The 17,944-nt window shown below is 47.5% G+C and overlaps 1 protein-coding gene across 6 annotated transcripts; it reads left to right on the forward strand.

Moving 5' to 3' along the window:
• Positions 1-264: 264 nt before the first annotated feature.
• On the forward strand, positions 265-17,399 carry ZSCAN20 (zinc finger and SCAN domain containing 20). 6 transcript variants are annotated; one of them, XM_033115817.1, is made up of 9 exons: positions 331-377; positions 2,980-3,310; positions 6,010-6,536; positions 9,897-10,083; positions 10,559-10,635; positions 10,922-11,006; positions 12,506-13,192; positions 14,268-14,696; positions 15,265-17,399. In XM_033115817.1, the coding sequence occupies exons 3-9, from the start codon at positions 6,120-6,122 to the stop codon at positions 16,515-16,517; spliced, it is 3,135 nt and encodes a 1,044-aa protein (XP_032971708.1). In that variant the 5' UTR covers positions 331-377; positions 2,980-3,310; positions 6,010-6,119; the 3' UTR covers positions 16,518-17,399. The 6 variants fall into 6 exon arrangements, with proteins under 6 accessions (XP_032971710.1, XP_032971708.1, XP_032971713.1 ...); XM_033115822.1 differs by having other exon boundaries at positions 14,271-14,696; XM_033115818.1 differs by having other exon boundaries at positions 338-373.
• The last annotated feature ends 545 nt before the right edge of the window (positions 17,400-17,944 follow it).

Below are 17,944 nucleotides of genomic sequence, written 5' to 3' on the forward strand. Positions count from 1 at the left end.
TTCCCAGGCCTAAGGTTCTAGCTTCTCCCCTCCATCAAACCCCGCCCCTTCGGCTTGAGTACCGCCCACTGGGCGGTGCCCTTATCCTGGAGCTTGAGGAAAGGATGGAGATAGCAACAGGCCCCGTCCTCACGCTTAGAACCTGTTCCGATCTGTTCCGGTGCCGGGACCAGGATAAGATGACACAGCTATTGGCTGACGATATCTGAAGAGCAGCAAACGGAGGGGCCGCCTACCGGCCCTCACGCGGTTCTTTCTGGGAGTTGTAGTCTCAGACGCTCCTTTCCCGGGGTGGCGCCGTTCGGACTCCGCGTCCCAGCATTCCCTGCGCAACCCTGGAGCACTTCCGCCCCGTTGTGAAGTGGGTGTCTCGGTGGGTGAGTCCGGGTGGCGGGGCGGGGGCAGCTGAGTCTCAGACTCTGGGCTGGAGACTTAGACTTAGGAGGTGGTGGTGTCAGAGGGGGCCAGGGAAGGTGAGAGGGGGAGAAAGAAGCTTTTATGTGTGGATGGGAGGGTGAGGGGCGGTCAGAGGATGAAGCGTCCGGAGATGGGAAGGGTCATAGAGGGGTGGGGGACGATGAGGGAGATAGAGGGCCCTGGGAGTGCGGAGGGTCTTAGGTCTGTCTGTAGGTGAGGACCCCGAGAGAGATTCTGGAGGTGGGAGAGTCATAGAAGGGTCTGGAGACCACAGAGGAAAGAATAGAGGGTTCTGGGGCCCTGGCAAGTAAAGATAAGAGGGCCTGAGCTTGAACCCCAACCTTAAAAATACTGTTGCAGCCTCTACCAGCTAACCTAGAACGAACATCTGATTTGATATCCCCTTACACTTCCTCTAATGATTGTGACTTCTGGAACCCACTGGGTGGGACTGGCTTCCTGTTCCGCCCCAAACCTGCACCCCTTTCCTTATGTCTGATGGAAGTGAGTGGCACCACCACCCACACTACCCAGGTGCGCTCCGATTCCTCTTGCATTCTTCCACATCCAGGGATCTTCCGATCTTTCAGTTTCCTTAACGTGTCTTGAATCTGCCCTTTCTTTGTCAGGGTTTTTGCTACCCCACAAATCTGATTATGCCTTCTGCTTTAAAACCTTCATTATAAGCACCCGTCAGCTATAGAATTTAGTCCAAACTCCTCAACCTGATATTCAAGACCCTTTATGAGCTACCTTGCAGCCTAATCTTCGTGCACCCCGCACTCTAGGGCTGTCCAGGTTTTCCCCATTTCTTGGCGGGGCTGGTTTTCCACCACTGTATATGCTGTTCTCTTTGTTTATCATGCACTTTCCCCCACCCCCTATTCTCTGCTAAGAAAGCCATTCTTTCTTCAAGAACCAACTCAAATATTTGTTCAATTGCCTTAAGCAGATAAAGTCACCCCTCCCACCGCCAGCTCCCACAGACCTCTTTCTTTTAGTGCTTTTTTTTTTTTTTTTGTCTCTTTCACTAGACTGTAAGCATCTCCAGGACAGGAACAGGTTCTGAGTCACCTCAGTTTTCTCCATTGCCCAGCCCAGAGTAGTGAATACTTGATGAATGTGTGAATAAAGACCATCCAGAGTGAGTTTTGTTTTACCAGGCTTGAAGACTGCTGTTCCAGTGGATTTCCAGGGGCATGAGCTTTAGTCTTCTGCCTATCAGGGCTGTTTTTGCAAGAAGCTATTTCAATGCCTATGGGCATTTAAGCCAAACTAGGGGTGGCAGATACATGGAATGTATGCTACCATTTCCCCTTCCTGTGTCTGGCAGTCCGCTAATTGGTCACAGCACATATTCACGTGGGATTCAGAGTCCTTAGCTCGCTTGACTGAAACTGGTGATTTAAATGAAACCTGTTTGCTTTCCCTGGTTTAAGCCTTTAAGTGTGAGGTCAGGCTGCTTAAGCAACAGCCTGGACCATCAGCCAAGTGAGCTTGACAGCCTTTGGGAATGCCCAGTTTCTTTCTCTTTGGAGGTCACAGACCAGTCTTGGCCTTTCCCATAGGACTTTTCTTCCCATCCCACTGTTCACTGGGTGGTTCTTCATGTCCACGTCCACACTCACTATCCCAGAAGGCAGGATGCCTCTCAGCTTCCCTGTGTTTGCACAGGGATCCTGATTTTGACAGCAGTCAACACCTATCCCTCATTATTTAGGGGAATCTGTACCCTTTCTAGCTCTTCCTGGATATTGGAAGAGACCTTTGAGCTCATTCAGCTGAAAGGTGGCGAAGTGACAGCCCATGCTGAACGAAGCCTACCATCATGCTCTGTTTAATCCTAATGGTGTTTGAAACAATTTTGATTTGGTTGCCTACATTTAAAAGTAGCAAGTGTCACAGAGATGGAAATAAAAAGGAGAAAACAATTCCTCTGGCAGGAGTAAGAAGGTCATTCTTTTTTTATCCAATGTGCACAGAAAGAGATTAACTTAAAAATCCAGAATTTTACCTTCTCTTAGAATAATTAGAACGTCTGCTGACACTGGCCAGTGTTCCCTTGGGTGCTCTGTAGTGGCCACACTCCTGGATTTACTCATTTACATTGCCTGGCCTCTGTAACCATTTAAATTGGTAGCCATTGATTCTAGTCTATCTGTCCCTTTGCTCTGTTCCCATTATACTATTTGGGCAACTGAGTAGGGAGGGTCAGGATATATAAGCTGCAGTCTAGGTAGGCAGCTGCCAAAGCCACATGGCCTGTCCAAAGTCACATAGCTGATAAATGGCAGGAGTGGAGCTAGAACTCTGATTTGGTCACTCCTGCCTTAATGTTCTTTCTACGCTCCGTACCATCTTCTTAAGAGTTTGGATGACTGTTAGATCATAGGGGAGGCTATGTGGTGTGGTTAAAGGCTGAGGGAACACAGACCAGCCTGGGCACCAGCACATCACGGGCATGCTCACCACGTGTTCACTCTGAAATAGACACAGAGCGAATGGAACCGGCGCTCCACTTAAATGATGTCCTTTCTTTCTCTTCCTGGTGTTTGTGTGTAGTTTAATATGTGTAAGTTACAGAGCAGTGTGATGCAGCTCAACACTGACGACACTTCAGTCGCTCGCCTGGAGAATTCAGTGAGATTATGAATGTGGAGGACTTAGCCCCGGGCCTGGCACCTCACGGGCACTCAGTAAGTGGTGGCTCTGAGGCTGCTGATCCCAGCGAGGCCCCGGTGTTCCTGGGAATCTCAGGACTGAGGAGTGCCCTCGTCCGTTCGTCCTGTTACCTCTGTGAAGTCACCCTGCTGTCGGCCGGCTGTGTTGACCTCCCTCTGTGGCGAGGCTGCTGTTCGTATCTGTCTAAGAGAGTAGCAGAAAAATCTTTCAGGTTTGTGTTTGAAAATAACCTCTGGGACTTTGAAGTCTCCCCACAAGAAAATACCTGTTATCTGAAACTCTGGGCGTTGGGTCTGGTGGGACTCCTAACAGCCCGCTTTGTTGTGGTGGTCGCTCTGTGCAGGACGGCAGACTCCTTCGCTTGCTCATTGACTGTCTCTCTCGTTAGACTGTAACTTTTATGCAGGTGGAGACGGTCTGTCCTAGTTATTGTTGGCTCTCTAGCTCCCAGTACAGTGCAGGGTACGTGGTGGCACCCTCTAGATGACTGGTGAATTAGTCCTTGTGTGAGAGAGTGACACAAATGTGTTTGGACTAGTGCATGATTAAGGTTGTGGTTAAAAACGAACTTTCATGAAAGGTTAATTCTTTCGCTTAATGTAAATGATGGACTTTCCATAGCCCATTAGGTTTTTAATGTACCAGATGTACTATTTTAATAAAAGGCAACGAAACTTCCAATGATCCTGCTATTTGTCAAACACTGAATTGGGCACTATGGATACAGAAATGAGTAAGATAGAGTACTCAATCTCGTAATGCAATCTAATGGGGGCCATTGGATGTGAAAACAGACAACTATGGTAGTGTGGGATAACACCTGTGTTAGAGATATGTGCCAGCTGCTTTGGGAAAACAGGCTTGAGGAGGGGATTCTTGGAGAGCAGGGATGGGGGCAGTGTGACAGGAACATGTCAGGCAACTCTTAACTGATGACCTGACATTGGGCCGATACCTGAAGGACAAGCAGGAAGTTGCCAGGTGGTCATGAGTTGTGTTCCTAGCCTCTCCCTAAGTAAGTGGAGGTCTTTAGGCTAAGCCTTTGTTTTTCATCACCCTTGTCTTATTTCTAGACAGTCCAGTCAGATGGCCTAAAATCAAAATACTACCCTGCATCCATTCTCAATTCAGCTGTGTTATTCCCAGTTGGAAGCAGCTAATAGCCTCCTTTGAGCAGGCATTTTTTTCATGTCATCTAGAATTGCTGGGAATGACACAAAGAGCTCATTTTGCTAGATAACCCAGCATGAGTGTTGTCAGAGTCTTCATTGTATAAAAGCAGCAGCTCCAGACGTTCACTCAACAAACATTTACTGAGAGCCTCCTCGTGCTTAATGTGGGTGTGGGGTTGGGAAAGGTGTGAAAAAAAGAGAAGTAAGCTGTAATTCTTGCCTTTAGTGAGGCTGTAATCTCTCTGGGACACACATCTATACATACACCCCTCTGCTACAACCTGGAAAGTAGCACATGTCACAGAGATGGAAATAAAGAGGAGAAAACAATTCCTCTGGCAGGAGTAAGAAGGTCATTCTTTTTTTATCCAGTGTGCACAGAAAGGGATTACTTATAATCCTTGCTTCATGACACATCAGCGTCATTCGTTGACCATTATTTCACTGTTTACTGAATGCTTCCTGTGTGTGCTGAGCCCTGTGCTGGGTCCCTTAGGAAGCCTGTGATTTCGTGGGTAGATAATTATAATAAAGTATGATCAGGGTAATGACACAGAAAACATAAGGTGGTATGAAGCTTGTGGCTGAGGACTGGATCTCGTCTCAGGGCACAGGGAGGGCCTCTTGGAAAAAATACAATTTAAGCTGAGTCCTCGCTAGGTGAAGACAGGGAGGAGACTGTTCCCAAAGGAGACCCCAACATGTGCGAGGGTTCAGAGGGCATCGCCATGTAGGAGCTGCAAGCTATGCAGCTGAAACACCGTGACTCGAGGGAGCACGGTAAAGAAAAGAGGTGGAGACTTGGGCAAGGTTTGTACTTTATCCTGAGGGAAACGGGAGGTCCGGAAGCGTGTTGAGCAGGGACGTAACATGGTCAGATTTTGCTCTAGTCTGGTTGTTGTGCAAAGAATGGACCAGGGGTTGGGTGAGGAGAGTGGAGGCAGGGACACGAGTTAGGAGGCTGACCACGTGATGAACATGATGATTCTCTGGACCGACACGGCTGTACTGGGAATGTCGATGCTTGGAAAGCCAAGTGGACACAGCTGGGTGATGAATTGGATGTGGGGGAGCATGGAGAAAGGAGGAGCGGGTTTCCGGCACGGGGAACGTGACGGAAGGTGGTGCCTTCGTTGGGTGGAGAACTCCACAAGACGGACAGGTTTACAGGAGGATGTGACGAAATCCGGTTTGGACTCATTGAGTTGGAGGTGCCTGAGAGACGGTCAAGTGGAAATGTCCTGTAGGTGGCTGGAGTTTGGGGTCTGGAGGCAGGTCCTGCCTAGAGTGTTAGGGATCATAGAGATGGTGAACAATGCCCAATGGGTAGGATGATCAAGGCAGGTATAGAGGGAGAGGGATTTTTGGGAGAAGAGCAGCCTTAGAGAGGAAGACTGAAGCTGTAAGGCCCAGGAAGGAAGGCCTACTGGAGGGGGGATGCTTGGATCCAACTTGAGTGAAGGTCAGACTTTGGACATGTGTAGAGGGAGGAAGGCCACGCTGGGGCCAGATTGTGGAGGCCTTGGTGCCAGGCTAAGGCATGTAGGTGTCCCAGAGGGTTTAACACTGCTGTCTTCCTCCGGTGTGCTGGCTGCTGGTCTAAGTTCCAGCTTATGGGAAAGGGGCATCTCTTAGCACCCCCACCCCGTGTAGAGGCAGTGGTGGGTGTGGGGGAAGTGAGGAAAGCGAGGTTCCTGGGTCCGCTTGTTCACTCTGTCCTTTGTCTTTCTGCCTTCAGAGCCTTGGGAAGCATTTCCTCTCCCAGGAGCCCCTTGAAGGACACACCATAGATGCAGAAAGACGTGGGATGGGGACAGCCCAGCTGATGTGAGGCGTCCAGGATAGAGCATGGCTGTAGCGCTGGAATCCCAGGGCCAGGCGTCTCCCCGCCCAGAGCCTGAAGAACTCCTGATTGTGAAACTGGAGGAGGACGCGTGGAGATCAGAATCCGGACCCCGGGAGAAGGACCATGACCTCGTCCGTGGCCCTGAGGCCTCCCGCCAGCGCTTCAGGCAGTTCCGGTACAGGGATGCAGCTGGACCTCACGAGGCCTTCAGCCAGCTCTGGGCGCTGTGCTGTCGCTGGCTGCGGCCGGAGATCCGCCTCAAAGAGCAGATCCTGGAGCTGCTGGTGCTGGAGCAGTTTCTGACCATCTTACCCAGGGAGGCCCAGGCCTGGGTGCAGGCACGCCACCCTGAGAGCGGCGAGGAGGCCGTGGCGCTGGTGGAAGATTGGCACCGAGAGGCCCGGGCGTCAGGACAACGGGTGAGCAAGCGGTCTCTTCTCCAAGGAGCGGGTTGGCAAGGCAGCGGGGCTGTGACTAGGTTAATAATTGCCAAAATAATAGTCATTATTGTTATCGAGCAGCTGACATGTATGGAGCACTCCTGGGTACCAGGCACTGTTCTAAGTGCTTTCCAGGTATTAACTGATTTAGTCCGGTCAGCAATTGAACGAGGTCAGTACTGTTATCCTAGTTTTACCAGTGAGGAAACTGAGGCAGAGTAAAGCTGGGTAATTGGCTCAAGGTCACACAGCTACGAGGTGGTAGAGCCAGGATGTGAATTCAGGCAGTTTGACTCTAAAGCCAGCATTTATAACCACTGCTCCAAACTGCCTAGCAATGCTGTATTCACAGTATGGTTGATTTGTATTGTGTTTTATACTTAAAATCTTTTTCCGTGTGTGATCTGTTTGGATGCTTACAGCAGTAATACAGGTAGATGGAAATAGCATGATTGTCCTCGTTATTATAGATTAAACTAAGGCGCTAAAAGTCAGGCGCTTCACAAAGCTCAGGTTCCAAGTTCATCGTTCTTTGCACTTTCCTACCTGCTCCTGAGGGCTCACAAATGTCAAAACGCTTGGATAAGTACATAGCACAGGAGCTTATTTTTCCCCAGACATATATGTTGTGGCTTCTGATCTTACATCGCAAGGTACATAACTTAGTTACGTTCTCTGCAAGTAAAATTTTTCCAAGTCTTAATAGTGGAATCAGATACATTAACTATGTTCTTCAAAGAGCATCCGCCCGAAAAAGGTTGATACCTACTGAGCCAAATGGCCTCTGAGATAGTTTCCCTAAAGAGATCTTCCTGCTCTGCTATTTTTCACTTGCTCCGTGTCTTTTCATGGCTCCACAGCCCCATCGTTTAGTGCTGAAGGATTCCATCGGTAATTTTTAGCTTGATGATGTCACCACCCGTTTGCAGAGCCCCTCTCCCCATCAGGTGCATAAACATGAACAGACTATTTTTGAGAGCAGTTTCAGGTTTACAGCAGAGCTGTGAAACTGGAGTGGAAAGTGCAGCGAGTTCTTACACGCCTCCTGCCCCGCCACCTGCACAGCTTCCTTCATTGTCAGCACCCACCAGAGTGGTGCCTTTGTTACGATCGATGAACGTGCACGGACACCTCATTGTCACCCAGAGTCCGTAGTTGAGCGGGGCTCACTCCGGGTGTTGTACATTCTGTGCAATGACGTGACCCACCATTGCAGTCTCATGCAGACCAGTTTCACTGCCCTAAAACTCCGCTGCGCTCTGCATATTCATCCCTCCCCTCGATCTCTGGCAACCACTGATACAGTTACTGTCTTCACAGTTTTGCCTTTTCAGAGTGGCTTCTTTCACTTAGTAACATGCATTTCACTTTGCTCCGTGTCTTTTCATGGCTTCACAGCTCTGTCTTTTAGCGCTGGATAATATTCCATTGTCTGGATGTGCCACAGTTTTTCTGTTCTCCTACCAAGTGACACCTTGGATGTTTCCACGAGTTGGCAATTATCAATAAAGCTGCTAGAAACTTCCATGTGCAGATTTTTGTGTGGTGCACAGGCATTTTAGATGGATTCTTTCTTCACCCCGACCCCAGTCAGTATCCTCCTGATTCTTTCCTCCTCATTGTCACTTGAAGCCAATTCTTCCTGTGTCCATGTGACCATCCATGGAATCAGAATCTTCGCTTAGGCATGGCAGTGGTTGAAAGAGCTAGGGCTGGGACTGAGGACTGTTGTGGAGTCTGGCCACACAGTTCTGCTGTAGATTGTAAGACTGTAACTATAACAGTGAGTTGTTTTTTTTCTTTTTTTCTTTTTTTCCCCTTAACCGTATAAGAATATTGATAAGTGATGTTTTCTCCCTGTGAACCACACAGGGGATTGGTGGAGCTCCTTGTTTGGAAGGGCTTTTGATGCTCATGGCGCATTCCTATATATCTTCTTAATGGGAAACATCCTCCTTTTGAGATCAGCCAAAAGATTTTTGGAAATAAGTTTGGCAAAAGCAATAAGTCGATGAAGATGGATGTTACTATTTTGAGTCAAAAAATAAGGTTCAGAGGAATATAGAGGGTGCCAAAAAAATGTGTACACATTTTTAGAAAGGAAAAAAACTGTATTAAAATTGTAATAATACGTATACACTGATAACAAACGATGAATACAAGTCATGTGTATATATTTTTTGGCACCCCTGGTATATATAGTTGCTACCTCTTGTGTAAACATGGGGAACAAATAAGAATATATATTTACAGTTGCTTGAACATAAAGAAACTCTGAAAGGATGCAGAGTACTGGTTACCTGTGGGGAGGAGTAGGGGAAGAAACGGGCAGATGGCATGGTTCAGGGGTGGGGATGGGGTATCTTCTGACTATCCCCTTATATATATTTTCTATTTTTGAACCATGTGAGTATTGAAAATACCTATTGAAGAAATTGAAATACACTTTTTAAAGTGAGTTGTTTCTGTAAGGCAATGAGATTGTAATATTTTGGGGGATTTAGGGCCAGGAAATAAGATCTCGGCCTCTACCTCTGCATTTGGAACCAACTGAGAGGTAGAGATGAGAAATTAGTTTTATGATTGATAATGCTGAATTGGGTAATGTCATCTCTTAATGGATTATTCCCTTTTATTTTGTACATATTGTTCATACCTCTGAGTACTTTTTGCCTGAACGTCAACATTGAAATTAAAATCGCCACTTCTGTTTTCCTTTTGAGTTACAGTGCCGTATCTTTGCTTATCCTTCTGTTTTAAGAGTAGATGTGCCTTTCTGAAACAACACGTACTTTTTTTTTTCATTTTAAAATTCAATTCTTTGTCATTCTTTGTCTCTCCTTTTTCTTATATTTATTTTTGAATTTTCTTTGCCTTTCAGCAGGAGTATTTAGAGCAATTACATTTAGAGTTATAATTGTATCTGTTCTTATGCTTCCCTTTGCTTTTTAATGTAAACCTGGTTAACTTTTCTCTCTTTTTTTTTAACTTAAAAATTATACTCCCTGTTTTTGATGTTTAGAGATTATTTTTTAATGTCATAAAAATTTTACGTAACTTATGTCTTTATGATTAAAAAAATGTTTTGGATAGTCGTTGCCTCATTGAGACACTTGTACAGCCTCCTTGTGTTGAACAAGACATTAGTCATTGGTGGGATAATTTATAGTCTGTTTTCTCAAGTCAGCCTGATGGCTTTGTCGTCATACTTTGAGCCGTCTTCAGGTCTTAAAAAGAGCTTAACTTCTGGGTCACAGTTATGCTCAACAGAAAATTGCCTGCCCTACTAAAATTGGTCTTATTGAAGTGACGATTGGGAATTTTGACCATCTGTTGTAGGAACTGGACTTGTGTGCAGAAGAGACCAGGCCCTTAAAGAGAATGCAGGAATCTCAGAGCTGTCAGCTGCAGCCAACGGATCACTGGCACAAGGGCCAGTCCCAGAGGCAGTGGGTGAAGAATCCATGCCCTGACCTTCCCAAGCATCTAGACACCAAGATGGTGCCCCAGACCTTGAAAGAGAGTGGTGAGTCCCAAGAATCAGGGAACATCAGGGAAGAGGGGTGAGTGAGTTGGTAAGGAAGGGTACATGGGGAGAAGAGATGTACAGATATCAAGGCAAGGGATAGATGGACACATCTTAGCGATGGACACACTAAGAAGTAAGGCAGGTAAGCATTCTAAAAGAATATGAAGCGCCCAACGATGTCAGCTCGGCAACAACCCCCCTTCCCCCAATCCCCCACCCCAAAGCTGAGTCATGCACGTTCCAGTTGTGACTGAAGCAAAGTGGTGATCATAGGTATTCAGGCTGGCATTTCTCATATGGCACATCACTCTAGGAGCAGATACTCTCGAAGGGAAGGAAAAGGGGAAAACGGCACTGGCTGCAGGGATAGTCTCAGATTGACCCACGTGTGGCTTTTGGAAAGCTGGACCCGAGAGGGGGTGGCTTTCTGGGAACCAGAGCTTTGGTTTCAGAGACTTTTTCTTCTCCTTAGCTGTCCTCACTCCCCGAGCCCCTGCTCTCCCAAAGATGGGGAGCGTTGGAGATTGGGAGGTGACAGCTGAGTCTCAGGTAAGCTGCTGTTTGGTCTCCCTTTCCTGTCATTACTTCTCCTGTGCTCTTGCCCCTATGCTCCTCTTCTCTTCCCATGGCCTCACCTTAGCAAAAGGGCACAAGACTCAGGTGTTAGCCTCTTCCTTGCCCCCGATTTGCTGGGCCTCTACTTGGTCATACTGCCCCCTGCGATGCTAGCCTCACACACGGTATTCCTGTATTCCCGTTATCTTTCTTGGTAGGGTTCCCCAGCTGTTGTCAAGGGTCGGTGACATTTGAGGTCCCTCTCTTGTACATCTCACAGGAAGCCCTGGGCCCTGGCAAACATGCTGAGAAGGAGTTTCTCAAGAACCCCCCAGGAGACAACTGTGGGAATGGCGTGTCCCTGGGTAAGGAAACAGTGCCCTCTGAAGAAGGTGTTGGGTTTCTGGTGCACTCAGTTCCCGCAGAGTGTTTCATCACTCCCTTAGGACTGGGGCTCTGTGAAGTCTGTGGAATTTCAGACATAGGAAGAAGACATGCTTTCTGTAGCCAACAGGCTGGGACGGAGTATGGGAATGGAGTCTGCCTGGGTGGAGGCTCGCAGATGGCTTCCAACAGCCCGCCCTCTAGGGGCTCGTTACCTTCATTTCCTCAGTACATTCACTGTGGTGCAGGGGCTGGGCCCCGCCTGCCGTCTCAGATATCCTGTCTTTTCCGCATCAAACCGGATCCATCTCTCAGGGGTGGACTCAAGTGAACTAAGCCCATGAAACTGATGCACTAAACCACAGTGAAACTTATCACAGGGCTGAAAATACTTGAAGCGCACAGGACCAGCACAGACTCCTTTCTCTGTAGGCACATCTACACGGGAAGTCAAATAATAATGAACCACTTCCCTGTGGAGTCTGGGATCAGTATGAGGGCAGTTAGACACATGAGTGGGATAAAGTAGAAGAGGCAATGACAGGTCTGAGCACGTCAGTAAGGTAAGATTCTAGACCCTCATTGGCTACTTGCTTGTCTGTGTAACCCCTTCTTTACACGTGGTGTCTGGGGAAAAGAGCATTCAAAGGGACAAACTTTGGGAAATGTTGAACTGGACAATCCTTAAGCCTCTTTTAGCTCTAAACTCTTTTTCATCTAGTTTCCTTCAAATATTTCCTTTAATTAAAGGCTTCTGTTTTGTTAGGCTTGGGAGCTATTGGGATAGGAGTTCTCTAAACATAGCTAACTGTTTTAAAAAATAAGGAAATTTATTTTCTGACGTTACGTCTTGGAAATCCAGAGGAGAGCATGTTCCTACCACAGTACAAAGTGGCTCAGCAACATCATAAGGGGCCTAGGTTCTTTCTTTCTCTCTGCTCTGCCATCCTCAGTCTCAGCTTCATATTAAAGCTATTTTGTGTCAGAATCAAAAGATAGATGCCAGTGCAATTGAGGCCACAAGTTTCCTAGCAAGGGACTCACACCACACACACACATACAGAGAAAGCGGCAGAGAGAGAGAGAGAGAGAGAGAGAAATGGGGCTGTGGGGGGTGGGGGTGGCAGAGAGAGAGAGACAGACAGACCTTTCCTCCAACCATTGAATTAATTCTGATTGGGCCAGTTTAAGTCGTGTGCCTATCTGTGGACTAATGACAGTCACACTTTTGTGTGATATGTTTCATAACAAGAACTAAAAAAGCAAATGAACAAAGCAAACAGCTCAAGTAACGTTTTTGGTGAAGTGACTCTGTTAACTCCAGTTACCTCTCTAACCCACCAGACATTTGAAGGGATTAGCGTGGGACTTTCTCATTAGCCTCTCACAGGGAAATGGTATGTTTCAGGGACATTTTGGACAGGCACTCCGCTCAAGAGATCATTTCTACTTAATCATTTCTCTCCTTCCTTTTATATAGTAGTTCCAGTTTCAAAAGCAAATATCATCTCCCAGCGAGAGCAAGGACCAGAATTTTTGGGTCCAAGTCTTATAAATTCTGGAAAAAGGAACACTGCAGATTATAGCCTGGATGTTGAGCAAACAAAACCGGCTCCAGCATTGGTCTGGAGGGACTCCAGAGCCTGGGAAGAACAGTACCAATGGGACGTGGAGGACACGAAGGTGTCAGGTGTGCACTGGGGCTACGAGGAGACCAAGACTTTCCTGGCCATTCTGAGTGAGTCCCCCTTCTCTGAAAAGCTCCGGACTTGCCACCAGAACCGCCAGGTGTACCGGGCCATTGCCGAGCGGCTGAGGGCACGGGGCTTCCTGCGGACACTGGAGCAGTGTCGCTACAGGGTCAAAAACCTCCTGCGGAATTACCGGAAAGCCAAGAGCAGCCACCCACCGGGGACCTGTCCCTTCTACGAGGAGCTGGAGGCCCTGGTGAGGGCTCGGACAGCCATCAGAGCCACAGAGGGAGTGGGAGAGGCTGTGACACTTCCCAGGCTGGGGGATAGTGATGCAGAGATGGAAGAGCAGGAGGAAGGGGGCTGGGAGCCTGAGGAAACAGCCGAAGTCTGTAATGGTGATGATCTGGCCACTGATGAGTCCGCCCAGGGGCCCAGGATTCCAGGGGGCCCGGCTCTGTTCCAAAGTCGTATTGGTAAGAACACGGGTTTAATTGGATCCAGATTCCAACCCTCCTACTAGCCAAACCCTCTGCTCCCTGAGTTCGGGGCGCAGAAGTCTGGATTGATGCCACCGGAGTGAGGCGCTGAGTTCCTTAGGTCATCCTCAGACTCCCACTCTCTTCTCGTATGCTCAGTTCTCCTGGCACAAGTTTACTAGTTATAGAAACAAGCACTTTTAAAACCCCAGGGGACCTTAAAGAGCTAATTCAGTATTTCCCAAAGTGTGTTGCTGGTAGTAGTGGGATGAGTGAACTTTTAATGTGTATGAACCCATCAACCGGGATTTCACAGATAGTAAATTTAGGTAAAGAAATACTGAGTGAAATACTTAATAGATAGAGCAGAAATCATGACAGTATATAGTTGAACAATCAGTGTTTAGGAAACACCCAGTCATTGTAAAAGTGGAAACACTGAAACCGAAGAGATGAAGCATCTTATCTCAAGGTTCACAGTGAGGCAGGGGGCAGAGTCAGGATCAGAGCCCAGGGCTTCAGCTCCCTTTCCTGTGGTTTTTCCTCCACCATGCTGCCTCCCTGGCTGCATCATTCACCTGCAGAGGAACTGACAATGGGCCACTTCCTTTTCCTTCTTCCACTAAAGGGGAAAGGCATTCTCAGTTGGGCTCTATTGCAGGATTATTTGAAGTCCATTCATGTCTTTAGGGATTCTCCATTCCCATGTTTGTTAAAAGGAAAATTCATAAAAGTAAGTAGAGAACAAGTGTTTAATGGATATAGAGAGAGTCTCTTGTATCCTATAGACCTTTCCCTGAACCAATCAGCTGAAGCCAGGCGAGTGGGGTCACCTGGTGTAATATGGCCACCGAAGTCCTCCCCTTCTGGCAAGACTCTTAAGTGTTAATAGAATCTCTTAGAAGGGGGTGGCACAGCCCTGAGAAGCAAGGGCATATTCTTTGTTGGTGCCTCAGGCACCTGGACAATTTCTGAGGTGCCCATGTTCTAGGCATTTAGCAGGGCAGGTGACCCCGATGACCTAGGCAAGTTTCATTAAGTCTCATAATTCTGAACTCTTCACTCCTGACAGCAGGTGTGCACTGGGGCTACGAGGAGACCAAGGCCTTCCTGACCATTCTCAGCGAGTCCCCATTCTCTGAAAAGCTTCGCACCTGTCACCAGAACAGCCAGGTGTACCGGGCCATTGCAGAGCGGCTGTGTGCACAGGGCTTCCTGCGGACACTGGAGCAGTGTCGCTACAGATTCAAAAACCTCCTTCGAAGCTACCGGAAAGCCAAGAGCAGCCACCCACCGGGGACGTGCCCCTTCTATGAGGAGCTGGACTCGCTGGTGAGGGCGCGGACTGCGGTCAGAGCCATGGGGACCGTCGGGGAGGCAGCGGGTCTCCCTACGACTGGGCAGAGCAGTACTGAGGCTGATGAGCAGGAGGCCTGGGATGAGACGGCAGACGAAGATGCCATCAAACCTCCAACCCCATGCCCTAAAACCCCAGACACTGGTAAGCCTGGAGTCATTGCATGTCCACAAAATCTGCAAGCACGCAGACAGAGTGAGGGAGTCAGGCTCATTATCTTCTCTCTGAACTAAAACAGAGAATGGAATTGGATTGGAAAAAGATGTGTGCCTTGCTCTGATTATCCAGTCTCTAGCTTAATATAATCCCTCAAGTGAGACAAGCAGTGAGGTCTAGATTTTACTGGGATTCATTTGGGCAATTATAGAGTCTATTCAATCTCCTATGACATAGGACATACTGACTGAACTAGAAGAAAGAAGTGTTCATTGTCAAATAGTGGGACAGGCGAGTTGGCCAGGGAGACTGGCTGGCTGCGTGGTTAGCACGCATGGCTCCCTTGATGGGGTAACTAGACTCTGCTCCTGAACTTTGCAGCTCAGAAATGCATGTATGCACTGCAACTTGATCAATTTCACATTAGTCACCTTTATAAGATGTGAGATACAAGATACAAATTCATGTTAGCCAAATTCACAAGACATGAGATACAAACACAAATAGACACTAACTAATGAATGAGCAAAAACTGCATTTCTGTCCATTCTTTCAGGTTTTGAGATGAGGCATGAAGATGAAGACCAGAGTTCAGAGCAGGATATTTTTGAGGATTTGCCTGGCGCTTTATCAAAATGTACCACAGAAATTGTTTGCCACCCTCATGACTGGGGGGAAGACAGTGAAAATGAAAATGAAAAGCAGTGGGGAAATCCCTCACAGGAACAGTGGGAAGAATGTTCTTCTGAAGAGGATTTAGAAAAACTTATTGACCATCAAGGATTGTACCTTGCAGAGAAACCCTACAAGTGTGACACGTGCGTGAAAAGCTTCAGTCGGAGCTCCCGCTTCATTGCCCACCAGCGGACACACACAGGTGAAAAGCCCTACAGTTGCCTCAAATGTGGGAAAAGTTTTAGTGACCGCTCCAACCTCAATACACACCAGAGAATTCACACTGGAGAGAAGCCCTATAAATGTCTCGAATGTGGGAAAAGCTTTAGTGACCACTCAAATCTCATCACCCACCAGAGAATCCACACAGGGGAAAAGCCCTATAAATGTGGGCAATGTTGGAAAAGCTTCAACCAGAGCTCAAACCTTCTGAAACATCAGAAGATCCACTTGGGAGGAAATCCTGACCACTGTAGTGAGCCCGGGGAAAACTTTGGCCCGAGCCCATCCTTTAGTGCCCACTGGAGGAGCTTGACAGAGGCGACGTCTCCTGAACAGCCTCAAAGTGCCAGTCAGAACTTGAATTCCCCTGGACCGCACAGCACCAACTCAGGGGAGAAACTTTATCAGTGTTCTGAATGTGGAAGAACCTTTTCCAAGAGCTCTGCCCTCATTAGTCACCAAAGAATCCATACAGGTGAGAAACCATATGAATGTGCTGAATGTGGGAAAAGCTTCAGTAAGAGCTCCACGCTGGCTAACCACCAGCGGACCCACACTGGAGAGAAGCCGTATAAGTGTATGGACTGTGGGAAATGCTTCAGTGAGCGCTCCAAGCTCATCACACACCAGAGAGTGCACACAGGAGAGAAGCCCTACAAATGCCTTGAGTGTGGAAAATTCTTCCGTGACCGTTCTAACCTCATTACTCACCAGAGGATTCATACAGGAGAGAAGCCTTATAAGTGCAGAGAGTGTGGGAAATGCTTTAACCAGAGCTCCAGTCTTATTATTCACCAGAGAATCCACACTGGGGAGAAACCCTACAAATGCATGGAGTGTGGCAAAGACTTTAACAATAGCTCCCACTTCAGTGCCCACCGGAGAACCCATGCAGGAGGGAAAGCATCGTAGGAGACAACTCCCCCAACAACAAAAGAGATAAACGTGTATTTAAGTCTCCCAAGATCATAAGATTTATGGTAGAAAGAAACACTCCCAATTTTCAAGCTTGTGCATACCCAGGGGAGTAATCCTGATATAATCCAGGTCATTTGGTAGTGAATACAAATGCTAAGGATACGGATTTGAAGGCACTTTTCCTAAGTGTAATTTGTTTTTCTCGTGTAAAAAACCTACTCTCTGGCCTGAGCAGTGATTCCAAACCATACTCTGCCTTCACACTTGTCCGCATGTACACACACCCCATTGGCACACGTTGCAAATTCTCCTACCTGGCAGTTTTCAGTTGGGGCGTATCCTCACAGGAGAACTTGGAGACTCTGGTGAGAGAGGGGCATAACTCAGAAGCACTGGCCTAAAGCAAGCCACTGTGAGCTCAGTAAAAAGTAGGAACAGTGACATATTAACAAATCATTGTTAATGGCAAAAATAGCCAGTATTTATCGAGCATTTGTTTTTCAGCAGGCTCTGTGCTAAACACTTTATACACATCATCTCATTTAATCCTTACAACGGCACCAGGGGGTAGGTAAAAACATTCTCCCCATTTCCCAGAAGAGAAGAGTGAGGCTCGGGAAACAAGTAACTTGCTTGGGTCTCACATCTGAAAATGGCAGAGACAGGATTCAACCGTGTCTGTCTGTCTACAGAGCCTGAGGAGCTCTTCCTGTCATACTGAATCCCGTTTCACATTAGGACAGGTAACTCAGGTGCCAGGATCTCAAAGCAAGCACTTTGTAGACCACATTTCCTGTTAAGATTCCTTTATGAATTCTTTTAACAAGTATGGAAACCTAGAATGCCTAAAGATTAAAGGTCTTGAGATACTCAGAACTGGCAGTGTCCTTTGAGCAAGAATAAGCGATGATTACCAAAGCACTTGATGTGAATTTTCATCTTTACAGTAATATGGGTGAGAGACAGGTGGGTTGAGATTGGGAAAAATTTGTAGCTGAAGTGATGTTTCTCCCGATGAGATGCTGCTTTGGCTAAGGAAACAGGGTTTAAGAATTTCCCTTTTCTCAGGTAGTCAGCCCTGCTTCTTGTTACCCTTGGCTGGGTCCTAGGTTAAACCTTACAGAAATCTGGGCTTCCTCACCAGTGTTCGCTCCCCGCTGTGATTTTTTGCCTCCCTGGCCCTTTCCTGCTCAGCATGGCAGAAGCTTTGTTTCAGTTCCCCATTCTAAGGCAGGTGGAAGGAGTTGGGATGTGTGGGGTATGCTCTTGAGGGCTTTGAACATGGTTCTACTTTCTAGGTTCACGGTGGTTGTGTCCCGAGCCATCTTGTCCCACGTCTCCCCTGTGCTTTCTAAACGTTGGCCATTAAGACCTTCCCCCCTCACAGGCTAAATCAGAAAGGTTCACACAGGATGGTTTTC

This window comes from Rhinolophus ferrumequinum, chromosome 9, assembly GCF_004115265.2.
Source record: "Rhinolophus ferrumequinum isolate MPI-CBG mRhiFer1 chromosome 9, mRhiFer1_v1.p, whole genome shotgun sequence".
NCBI lineage: Eukaryota > Metazoa > Chordata > Mammalia > Chiroptera > Rhinolophidae > Rhinolophus > Rhinolophus ferrumequinum.

Bases quoted from the DNA above. Each gene is read 5' to 3' on its own strand.
- ZSCAN20 (XM_033115819.1), top strand. From the start codon at position 6,120: ATGGCTGTAGCGCTGGAATCCCAGGGCCAGGCGTCTCCCCGCCCAGAG. The intron at 10,636-10,921 runs GTAAGCTGCTGT...TACATCTCACAG, and splicing joins AGGTGACAGCTGAGTCTCAG to GAAGCCCTGGGCCCTGGCAA. The intron at 13,193-14,267 runs GTAAGAACACGG...CACTCCTGACAG, and splicing joins TCTGTTCCAAAGTCGTATTG to CAGGTGTGCACTGGGGCTAC.